Source organism: Haemorhous mexicanus, chromosome 2 (assembly GCF_027477595.1).
Source record: "Haemorhous mexicanus isolate bHaeMex1 chromosome 2, bHaeMex1.pri, whole genome shotgun sequence".
NCBI classification, from domain to species: Eukaryota; Metazoa; Chordata; class Aves; order Passeriformes; family Fringillidae; genus Haemorhous; species Haemorhous mexicanus.
The window spans coordinates 116,827,798-116,840,195 of record NC_082342.1 but is presented as its reverse complement, the minus strand read 5'-3'; the positions used below and the strand labels follow the sequence as shown (position 1 = coordinate 116,840,195).

Sequence of the window (12,398 nt, the reverse complement as noted above, 5' to 3'; positions counted from 1 at the left end):
TATGAAGTTTACTTCATGTTTTCTGTAATTTGAAGTCCACATGCATTTTGTTAACACACTGGGATCCCAGATGAGGTGCAATAACTGTAGTATGGAAAAAGGTGATACCACACCAGCACTTCTCATTTGCTGTTCCTTTGAATAGCCTCACTTAACTGGCTCTGTTTCTGACATCATAGGAATGAATGCAATTATTTTCTAAATACATTATAAATTCTGCCAGTATCCAGAACCAAGCGTTTGTATTTACCCCTGAGATAAGCAAGCTGTACTTAGAAGCTCCAGCCAACCCCAGGGTTGTGAGGGGGTGTGATGCTGCTCACAACAGAGCAGCAGCTCATTTTAGCCTCTTCAGCACACAACTGGGTAAAACAGACAACAGCAATTTATTTCCTTTCTCAGAGCTTTTCTAAAAACAATAGCCCAGTTTCTAGCATGCCTGACAGCAACAGATCAGCTTGACTTGCAGTTAAGAGTGAAGCTGAATACAAATTTTGAAAGCAGAATCCATTACATGCTACAGAATTTCAGTTTTCTTTTATTACAATAGAGAGAGGTGAGAAATAACAATAAAACTGGAACTTGGGGTGCATTCTGACACAGAAGAGTTATGAAAGGCAACAGAGGTCTCCTCACAGTACAGTAATTCTTAAGGAGGGTGGACCAAAAGGATTATTTACCTCTGCAATGAACTGTTATCAAGGAATGAGAATATTTTACCCCATCTAGACAGCAAATACACAATATAACCACAGACCATTTTGGAAACCCATTATCAATAAAGTTCTGCTCAAAGAAATTAAGCCAGTCCCATCTCTACCAGACCACCTGAGGTTTTATTTGGGTATCTAAAATCCAACAGGTTTTCCCAAGTTGGATTTTAGTTGGGTTAATTCGAATTCCCAAAAAGGATTTTGTCAGAGGAACGCAGGCAGAAGTTTGGTTTTTTTCAGTCAAGCCCATCTCCAACAACTCTTGCAGCATAAAAATATAGGAAAGACGTAAGCACTGGGTGTCGTAGAGCTCTTCTACACTTCGTACTCAAATATTTTAAGATCCTCGAGGAGTTCTTTGGCGAGCGCCTGCAGCTCCGCGTTGCGGCTCTGGGACAGGGCCACGATGCGCTGGAAGGGCAGCGTCTCGCGCACCTCGGCGCCCGCCCGCGCCAGCACCTCCGGCTCCAGGAGCACCGACTGCAGCAGCCGCAGGGTGTGCAGGCACACCTCGGTGTCCGGGTCTGAAAGCAGGGCAGAAAAGCATCCAGGGCTTGTTAGTGGCGGGACCCAGGAGATTTCTCTCTCAGAATCTCTGCTTGTCAGAGACTCTGAGATACGTACAAGCTTCTTTTTTTCAGTCCAGCCTTAGAAGAAGGAGTCAGGATTCTTTTGTTCTCGTTGTCAAGGTTGTTTATTATTTTTCATCTATTACATTCTTTCTCCAACCCGCCGCAGGTCTGGCTGGCAGGCCGGGTTGAGGCACACTGCCAGTCTCAGTGTTGTCTTTTTATACTAAAAACTACATGGACATTATTTACCATAACTTCCCAATGCCTATCATCTATGTTAGACAGAGAGCTTCTACTCTAAACTAATCTAAAAGTGCCAACATCACCCAGAAGATGGAGGCCAAGAAGAAGAAGAAGGAGAAAGACTGGACACGTCTAGATTCTTCCATCTTGCCTCCTGAACTTCTATTCTAAAAACTCCACAAATCTATTTTTCACCCTGTGACTACTAACTATTCTACTTAAACTCTCTTGACTTGTAATTGTTCATATAAAGATTGGTAATTGCTTTTTCTAAGGGTTAAATCTAAGGCACAGGGGTCTTGGGCTCTGTGCCAAGGTCTCTGAGCCCCCTGGGCAGGGGCTCAAGCCCTCCAGGGCAGCCAGAGGAATTTCCTGGGTTTGGACATTCCTCTGGCTGCCCTGGGTGATTTGAGACCCTGGCAGGGGGCTCAGAGACCTTGGAAGGAGTCAAAAAGACCTGCGCCTTTGATTTTAGACCATAGAAAAAATTACCAACTTTGTGTGAAGATTTACAAGCCACAAGAGTTTGAGTAGAATGACAGTGAATTTGTCACAGGGTGAAAAAGTAGAATTTTGGGGTTTTAGAACTGGGGTTCAAGAGACAAGATGGAGGAATCTGGGCGTGTCCTGTCCTTCTTCTCCTTCTTCTTGTCCTCCATTTTCTGCTGGGATGGTGACACTTTTGGATTAGCTTAAAGTAAAGACAAACTATCTAACATAAATGATAGGTATTAGCAAATTATTGTAAATAAAGTACACATAATTTGTGTATAAAAAGTTAACACCACCCCAAGAACAGTCACTGTGCCACAACCCAACCTGCTGGACAAACCTCAGCAGGTCAAAAAAAAAAAGTAATAAATAAAAAAAATAAACAACCCTAAAAAGCAAAACTGGCAAATCTCAACTTCTTTGGTCGTGGGGCTAAGAAAAAAAAGACTTTCTAATACCTCAAAAGTCATCTCAACCACAAAAACCCAAGAGTTAGAAGTGGGTCTGAAAGGATCCACCAGGCAGACAGGGAATAATGGAAGTGTTCTAATTCCCAGGTGCTGTTTGCTGCTGGCTGGCTGGCTGGCTCTAGGAGGTACCTGAAAACCACATTTTTGTCCTCCCTCAGCAGCTTCTGCCCAGCAGTGTTTGTGAGGGAGAGATAATCAGGAAGCTTTCTCTTGTTTTTCAGATGTTGAAACTGCTGTAAAGCAGGGAATTTATCAACCTGAATTTATCCAGTACCCAGGATGTACTGTTGGATGCAATCCAATTTAAAAGCAGAACAAACTGTATCCCATGATTATTCAGACTTAAAAAAACAAACAGACTAACAATCTGCAGTAAATCATCAGGCGTTTCTTTAATTTCTTTTTATATGAGCCTTTGGATTTCCTCAAAGCTCAATAAAATATTAATCTTAATAAAACTTTCTAGCAACCACATATCAACCTTTTAAGTGTTTAATTCAGTCTGCACAAAATTGAAATGGGTATTGAAGCACTGCTGCTCAGGAATGTGCCAGGGAAATGCAGCAAAGACCTTTGACTGACTTAAGCCAGGAAGACATGTAATAACTTCACTGCTAAGAACACAGGATGCATTTTTAATCACTGAAACATTAGGAGCATTACATTTTAATCATTTGCAACGGCCCATTTGCATTTAGTGGTTTACAGCTTTATCAAAAGCATGTGGTAGAAAGACTTCCCTATTCTGCATATTCCAAATGAAAACATCTAATATATTTTTACAGCTGAAGCAGTTATTTTTCCCACGTGCCATGCATTTTTAATGTGTTTTTCATTAGCATACCTAGTCTTCAGCAAGCTTTTGATAAAGGATTGTGCAGAAAGGTTGACAAAATTAATTCAGATCACTTTGAGCACAAAATCACCAGAGAGACCAAAATCTCACTGAAGGAGCATAAAACCAGTGCAGTGATGAACCAGAGAGCACTGAGTTTGGAAGAGGTATTTGGTGGGGCTGAGGCAAGTTCTTTCCTTTCCTGGCTTATTTCACACGTAACACTGGTGACCTGAAAAAGGACTGAGGAGAATTATTCATTAAAGCATAAGGATTGAAAGCACCCAGAGGGGCAGAGAACAGGATGTGATGGACACTGAAGAAGACTGGATTTCAGCATCAAACTCACTGCTGAGATGGGGATTTTTAAGTAATTCCCAACAGCACAAGGCTGAAGAATAATATTAAAGATTGTGACATCTGATCTACACCCAAAAGCCAGGCATTCTCTCTCTCTTCTCCCATCTTCCATCATAAATGGAAATAATCAAGTGCTAACCTCTTAAGAAAGGAGTTCTTTCTCCTGGAAAACCAGCAGAGTGGGGTATAATCTGAGGACACAGATATTGTCCAACCCCAAAAAATAACGTGCATTTTCTCCTTTTCTGTGCAATGAGAATCCTAGCTGTTGGGCGTGCTGGACAATTTTAAACATGTCAAATCACTAAAGGCCCTGTGATTAGTGCAGCAGACCCATGGCACAGCCACTCTTATTGCTGACACCCAGGCTGAAGGCTCTAAGGAGTCTCTTTCCATCATCACCTCCAGCAGTACCTGCAGGTGCAACTTTCTGAGTGATGAGCACTCGTAACTCTTGGGGAAATGCTGCAGCTCAGCTTCACAGACAGCAAGACTTGATGTCCAATTTCCTGGCCAGCAACACTTCAGTGAATCCTTTTGAAAAAAACTAGGTACAAGTTTTGGTTTTCAGACTTATTCTGACCTAATCAAAATATGACTAAAAGCCTTGAATTTGTCTTCCCTTGCCTTCCATTTTTGCCTCCACGACTTCCACACTGTGTATTTTTTAATACCTATTTTTTTGCCTGTTACAATGTTCAAACTCTGCACAGATCACCTCCCCCTTTTTCTGTTCTTAGTATTATTCTACATTTATTCATTGGAAATAGCAGCCACAAACTACAGCCCAAATAGATAAGAAGAAAGAAGCTTTGGGGAGTGAAATCTATGTAGCTCATTTACAATCTTCCTCTGTGTGACATTATTCCTCCTTGTAATAAAGCCACTAATACTTTTAATGGCTTGCAGTACTGCTGGGAAGCTTCATATATCTAAGATGAAAAGAGCATTGTTATTAATACTGTTACAGGAATCAATATTAATATTATCTGCAAGTGTTTAAAGGCTGTAGAAATTAAAGAATCGATCAGGGGAGATGCCTTAGCAGGGGAGCCAAGAAAATGAGGATCTGTAGGAGATCAGGAAATTATTTCCAGCTCGACAAACAAGAATGTTTTCCAGTAAGAGCAGAGAGGTTCTAGGAAGAATCCCCAGCAGCAGCCAGGGAAGCTCAACATCTTGAGTCACTCAAATGAAGAACAGATTAGGCACGTGGGCATCCAGCAAAGGAAGGAAATGATCCTGCACCAGAAGATGACTTAATACACATTTAACCTCAGATTGCCATTGTTTTGAATGTATTCTGAGATGTTCTGAGTTAAATAAATACATATGCCTTAAAATACACTCCCTGAGGATTACAGTGGTTTTAAGAATACTACTTATTGAGGATAATCATGCTTCCTAAGAGGATTTTAAAAAAATACCAGAGAAATCATTCTCTTGTCTCCAATATCATTAGGGACGTTTTCTAAAAGCCCTGTCTACAAAGCACTCAGAGAAATGTAAGGAATCTTCATTATTCAGCATTATATTTATGTCAACAGCTTCCAGATTTAGTCATTTCTACGCTAGCTGCGTAACATTTTGTTTGTACAAGATCAAAAAAAAATCCTTTAGCTGTAATCAAATCAGTGCATCACATCCTCCCAACCACCAGCACACACATCTCCAACGACAATTTCAAAACTATCACCATTATTTCTGGAGAAGAGGGGGAGAAATCAAGCTGCTTGCCTCAGCCAGGATCACAAACCATAAGGTGCTGATGTAATTTGACCAAGGTGTTGAAACTGCTGGAGCTGGCTGACGTCCTGCAAGCTGCCAGCTCAGTTTGATGTCACTGGATTTCAGTCACTGACAAAAGGCAGCTGATAACGTGGATGGATTTTAGTCACATATGTCATTAGCACCAGGCTCTCAGATGAACTGTCCCCTACAGCAGTGTTTAAGTAATTGCATTACATCAATGCTGAACAGCTTATCCACAATTGGCTCAGAGTTGTGTGAACTCAATTTACACGTGGCCACACCATCCCCTGGCCACCTGAATGCAAGATTTATTGCCAGCACCATGTTTACAGCTGTGCCTGTGTACAAGAGCACAGAAGTTCTCAAGGCCAAGTGCAAGGTCCTGCACATGGGTCAGGGCAATTCCAAGCACAAGCACAGGCTGGGGGATTGAGAGCAGCCCTGAGGAGAAGGACTCAGGGGTGTTGCTGGATGAGAGGCTGGATATGAGCTGGCCACATGCACTGACAGCCCAGAAAGCCAAAATTGTCCTGGGCTACATCCAAAGCACAGTGGGCAGCAGGGGAGGGGGGAATTCTGCCGGTCTGCCCTGCTCAGGTGAGACCCCACCTGCAGAGCTGCCTCCAGCCCTGGAGCTCCCAATATAAGGAAGATGTGGATCTGTTGGAGTGAGTTCAGAGGAGGGACATAAGGATGGTTAGAGGCACCTCTCACCATCTTAGGATGGCTGGGGCACCTCTGCTATGGAGACAGGCTGAGAGAGTTGGGGCTGTTCAGCCTGAAGAAGGTTTTGGAGACACCTTAGAGCCTCTTCCAGTGCCTAAAGGAGCTACAAGAGAGCTGCAGAGGGACTTTGTACAAGGGAATGTAGTGACAGAACAAGGGGCAATGGCTTTAAAATGCTAGAGGGGAGGGTTAGATTAAATATTATGAAGAAATTCCTCACTATGTGTGTGATAAGGCACTGGCACAGGTTGGCCAGAGAACCTGTGGATACCTTATCCCAGCTGGAAGTGCTCAAATTCAGGTTGGATGGATTTCTGAGCAACTTGGTCTAGTGGAAAGATGTCCCTGCCCACAGCAAGGGGCTTGGAAGGAGATGCTCTTTAAGATCCCTTCCAATTTAAACCATTCTATGACTTTACAATTTCAAAAGCTTCCCACCACTGCCACAGAAAGGATTCAATTCAATTCCTGTCTGATTCCAGCAGGAAGGAGCAATCTGCCTCTCAGCCTTTCCTTGTACTGAGCCTGTCAGACTCTCTGTGTTCACAGCACATAAAACAGAGACTGCCACGGCCACAGCTTCCCCTGAGTAAGATCTCTTTGCATTGCCAGTGCTGGCAGGGCTGAGGCAGCATCTGCAGCAGCAGTTTTCCAGACATTTCTATACTGTTGATAGGTCTGAGGAGACAAGAAATGTTGTGCTAAAGATGCTCTGAGGGGAAGGAGCAGGGAGAACACCAAAGTAGAAAAAAAGGCTAAGCTTTGCTGCTGCAATTCTTACAGATACAAATGCACTTTCTCTCTGCAAAATGTTTGCCCCAGCTCCTGTGTTACAGATGGGTTTCTGTCAGTCTCCTCCCTGCCTGGGGGGCTGCTCCCACATGGAGTTCAGCTAAGGAGAATTCCCCACTCTCCTACAGAGACATGTTTGTCATGCTTTTATCAGAGAAATCCTTTATAGAGAGTCCTAGGATCCAAACTGAAGCAGCAATTCAGTCCCAGTTTGCCTGGCCTCTATTCAGGGGATGAGAGTGAACAGGAGGTTGCACAGAGCCCTGTAGCTGGTGGGTGACTGCTCCTCACAGAACATCAACTTGCATGAATTGTTAGGCAGGGCAAGGACCCTGTCAAGAAGCTCCTGCTCAGATGGCAAGGACAGCCCATCTGGGCAAACAGCTGAGTATGGAAAAGGGCAAGCATTCCATGAGACTTGCCCTGGCCACTCTTCCAGCCTCCCAGATAACTGAGGCTCAGGGAATGAGCTGACATCCCTGCATTTACCCAAATGGATGTGCCCTTAAAGGGCAATCCTCTCCTTAAGATTAATTTTATCATCTGAAGAACAGCATGAAGATGAATCAGGGGCAGTTTAGGTTGGATATCAGAAGGTTTTTCAGCCAGAGGGTGGATGGGCACTAGAATAAGCTCCACAGGGAAGTTGTCACAGCCCCAAGCCTGCCAGAGTTCAAGGAGCATTTGGACAACATTCTCAGGCACATGGTGGGATTCTTGAGATGTTTTGTGGGGTCAGGAGTTGGATTCAATGATTCTGATGGGTCCTTCCCAACTCAGCATATTCTATGAATCTATGACAAGAGGATGAAATTGTTGAGCACTTGAAAGACTGGGTTTGATTTATGAACCAAAATTTGTTTTAATACAGACATCAGTTTATAAATATGATGGTTCTGTTTGTCCAGATGTTTTTTAAATAACATGCTGCCATGCAAATAACCTGAAATTTCAAAAGCCCTCACAGTCATAACAAATTCAGACAGAAAATCTTCAGAGTTAGTAATGAAAAGCAAATATTGAGGGTGCAGGCAGCAGAGTGAGAATGTGCTCCATACAAGCATTTCTAATAGAGACCATCATTTGCAAAGCATTTGGATAAACAAGGTTGGATTTCCACATGGAAATGTGGTGGAAGAAACTGAAGGGCAAGATCTAAAATTAGTCCTATTTCCCTCTTTGTGTTTTGTTTAATGAAGTACCTGGAGCAATTTCCCAGCTATGGACAAGAAATGTCACTGACAAAGTGTCTCTGAATTCCATGCTTTCTCAAGTATCCAAAGAGACAAGTTTTTTAAACTGCCTGCATTCAAAGAAAAGTGGGAAAAAAACAAGATAAAGACACACAGTATTAAAAAAACCCAACAAACCAAAAAAACTCAACCAAACAGAAAGCAGAGAAGAGCCTAGACTCCTTTTCTCCAGCACTCAGTTGTTGTTGATGTTCTGCATGATCAAAACTGAAAAACATTAAATTTAGTCTTTATTATTAATACCTGAGGTGATTGTTATTTCTTATTCTTCAAGAGATCCTTGGCAGAGAAATGTTCCAATCCACTTCTTTGGGAGTTACAGAATTGAGGTCTTATTGCATCTTTGGATGGAAAACACCAGGAAAAAAAAAATATGACAAATCTCAGGTGGATTTCTACCCAATGTGATACAGGCTTCTTTTTCTGTGGCTGAGGACAGGGCTTCTTTAAATCTGAAAGTTATGTGAAACCCTGAGCCAGGACACCAACACAAGGACAGCAGCTGATGGAGGAAACTAAAGCTGCCTATTTTGTCCAAGATGGAACAGCTGCTCTGCAAACAAATGGTGCTCCACAAGAGGAGAACTCTACTGATCCCACAAGCTGCTCCATGGACAGAAATCTGAGTCATCATTCACGTGCTTTATGCTGGTGCCAGGCTGGGAAGGTGTAGGCAGGCACAGCTGATACCTACACAGAGGATTCAGTGATCAGTGTTGGTTATTAAAAGGTGTCCATCTTTTAGAAAGTTTTAAAAAGGCAGGGAAGAAAAAGGAAGAAAAAGACAGCCCACTTCATGAAGTGATACAACTACAGAGACCTGCATTATCTTCAAAAAATGTGTCAAACATTTGGTTTTCTCCTATGATCAGTGCAGCCTCCAGAAAGAGCTATTAAGAATTCTTGTTAGTGAACATGAAGTCACACCAGCTCATCCAAGTTTCCCAAAGACAGCAGGACAGTTTGCTGTTAACATTCTTACTCCACTAGGAACCTTTATTAGATTTTTTTTCCCTTCTTTCTCTTCCAAGTGGTGTATTCAACATCGAGGCACACTTCTGTCTCTTCAAAAATGCTGTGAAACAACTTGAATCAAATCCCTCTTTGTCTGAGATACAACAAAGGGAAATAAAGAAAATAGAGTGAATTCTTTTCCTCTCTTCCTTTAATGGGAAGGACATTCTTCTTCAGGGGACAAGGATAGGCAGAGACTAAGAACTCAGAGAAGGAATTTGAGGGAGTTATCAGCTGCATATGAGGCAGTGGGAGAAGGATGGGCCTGATGTACAGACTGAGGTCATGGACATTTGGAGATTGACAATGGAAAAGCAAACAGGATGATTCTCTGAAAATAAAAAAAAAAATTAAATTCAGAGAATGATTTCTTGGGCCTCTCTTAGTGGGAATGGTGATAAAAGTGTACAAAACTGGGAAGTTGTCATGTCATAAGCCTTAATCAAAACAGGCTTTGAAGAAGCTTCCTGCAGGCAGGCAGCACATCCAGGATACTCTGCCAGCACAGGGCAATGCTCTACTCTCCTGCATGGAAAAACAGGACCTTATACTGCAGCTCCAGGTATTTGTGAGCTGAATCTTGGCTAGCAGAACCTGAAGATGCTGGTCAGGGAAACAGGAGAGGAGCAAGAGTGGGAGGAAGCTGCCGAATTTTCCAAGAGACATTTAAAAATAGATTACATGTTGGAAAACTACAGAGATCTCACACAAAATGATGGGAACAAGATCAGGTCCTGGATCTGACCCCTCATACCCAAACCTGGCAGCTCTCTCTTGCCAGAAAGCAGACTTCCTCCAAAGTCAGGAATCTGAACCTGCAGAACTGCTTTATCTGAGAACCTTCCTCCCTTGCTGTAACTGGAGAGGTTCATTATCAAAAAGTCAAGGAATTAGCCATGATCATCCTTCTTTCTACAACCCAGCCATAAGCAATTAGCACTTCCAAATTGCAGAGCAGCCTATTTATTATTTCCATTAGTAGCTGCAAATTAATTATAAATGTTTCCCATTTCATCCTCTTACTTGACCTAGGAGCCTTTTTCAGACAACAAACTGCATCAAACTGCATTATTACCTTTTTTGTTTTATCACAACAATTGGAAGGGCATATTTGGAAACTCAGTCAGACAGGTTTCTTTGAGGGTGTTTTGGGTTGGTATTTTTTGCTAGAACAGCTTATGTATATATTAGTCAACATAAATTAAAAGGAAAACCTGGACTAAGACATGTAAAATTTCAAAGCACAGCTGAACAAAGGACCATGTATTTGATGTTCTCTGAGGATCCCATTTTTACTAAAATATATTAAAAACCCATATAGAAATGGTGTTTTCCATTACAAGGATTACTTAATTTCCTGAGACCTTGGAAGAGAGAGCCTGTGGCATTTCACAGCAGGAAATTATTTGATGAAAAGCTTGAGCAGCTACATTTTCTGTAAAACAGTTAAGGGAACCATGAGCTATACAAATAGCTTTCAGTTTACCAACCCTAACCAAAGCTTTTTCAAAAACTCAGCATCAAAAAATAATGTCTGGAAAAAGCAGATGCAATCTCCCTCATTTCAGCTGCTCTAAGTATTTACCAGTCATACTCCAGCAAGGTTTTAGCAGCACAGAGGGATACTTAACCTCCCCAGTCCTGTCTGCACAACAAAATCTCCTCATAAATCTTGAGGAAGCGCAGGCAGAGCAGTGTCACAGCTCTGTCCCCCTGCTGTCCCTCACGAGCTGTGCACAGCTGCCAGCCCAGTCCCACGTCAATCCCTGCTGGCTCCTGCTCAGGGATTTGAAGCCTCCCAAAGAGCAGAGCCTTGATGTCACTCATGCACCTGACAGTGACAACACAAGTCCTTGATGTCCTTGGAGTCCTGCACTGGCCAAAGGCACAGCTGGGAACAGCTCTCCAGCCCTGGAGCCCCAAGTCCTATTAGAGCACAAGGCCTCTCTTCAGAAAGAGACACTTTTGCAATGGGTCAGTGAAGGTACAGACCTGGATTCTTCCCCCCAAATGTGTACATTTTCCTGTGCTAATGGTAGTGAACTGATATGTAGTTTCCCCTTAAGGTTTATTTTAAAGTTGGTATCAAGAAATAAGTGGCTTTTTTTAAAACCACTTCATCAAATTTCTCCATTCCCTCTTCTTAAATCTACCAGCTTTAAACTTCACATTAATGGAGTATTACATACAGTGTCAAAAATTTTGTGGGAAATGCACATCTTCTCCCTCCAGCTATCTGCCCTATATGTTTACTTTTATACTGTCAAAAGCTAATCAGGTTACAGATATAAATTTCTGGTTTGTTATTTGCAACATCTATTGCATATCTACAAAATCCTGAAAGTCACAGTTTAAAAGGTTCTTAGAGCAACTTACCATTCAACAGCCACCAAAGCAGGGGAATAAAACCTGGACTTTCACTGATGTACTTCAAGCCTTTCAAGTTGATACTCACATTGTAAAGTGACATTAGCATTAGCCTAGAATTGAAAGAAAGGAGATCTGAGGGCCTTAACATGCTTCAGCACCTTTTGCCATTTGTGTCAAGCATGTACCAATGCAGAAGCCTGTGCTAATAATTTATATTTTGGTAACGGAGATAAATCTCAAATTATATATAAGCAATGTTGTGCAAACCTTTGCTTCTACTGTTAAACCACATATTCCAAACACGTAGAAAAGAGTAAGAAGGACTCAGGGAGGGGCTGGAATGTTCTCTGTTCTGGAGCCAGCTTGGCTACTGCTCTCTCTCATGCCTGAGATAAACCTGTGTGTCACTGCACTGCCACCATGTCCAAACAAAAGGAAAATTATAATTCCAAATGGACTTCACACCTCACATCCAATTCTCAAACAAGATCTCATGGCTTAAGCTCCTATGCCAGCAGACTTTTGGACGCTCTGTGGACACCTTCAGAAAGCAGAAAAGGCAGTGACCCCTTGCAGGCTAAACTGAGTTTTAAGAGGTGTCATTTATGTGCTCTGGGTTTGATTATTAAGGAGGAGAAAGAAGAAGAGCAGCAGATTTATTAAATCTACTGCACCAGTGGCCACTGCCAAGCAGGGAGAGATGCTCTGGATCTGAAACTGCAGCTGGTAAAGGCCATACATTGCTTTTCATCCAGCCCCTGCAGCTCTGGCCTTCCAGAACAAGCCCTGACAAAAGAGCACAGCAC

General features: G+C 42.4%; 1 protein-coding gene across 2 annotated transcripts in view; it reads right to left on the bottom strand.

Moving 5' to 3' along the window:
* Positions 1-367: 367 nt before the first annotated feature.
* HSF2BP (heat shock transcription factor 2 binding protein) overlaps positions 368-12,398 on the bottom strand; it is a 32,014-nt gene continuing 19,983 nt past the window's right edge. For both annotated transcript variants that reach the window (XM_059840040.1, XM_059840041.1), the window contains exons 7-8: positions 11,599-11,702; positions 368-1,237 (exon numbers count right to left, since the gene is read on the bottom strand). In XM_059840040.1, coding sequence (XP_059696023.1) covers positions 1,029-1,237; positions 11,599-11,702 — 313 coding nt within the window. In that variant the 3' untranslated portion in view covers positions 368-1,028. The remainder of the gene's footprint in view (positions 1,238-11,598; positions 11,703-12,398) is intronic.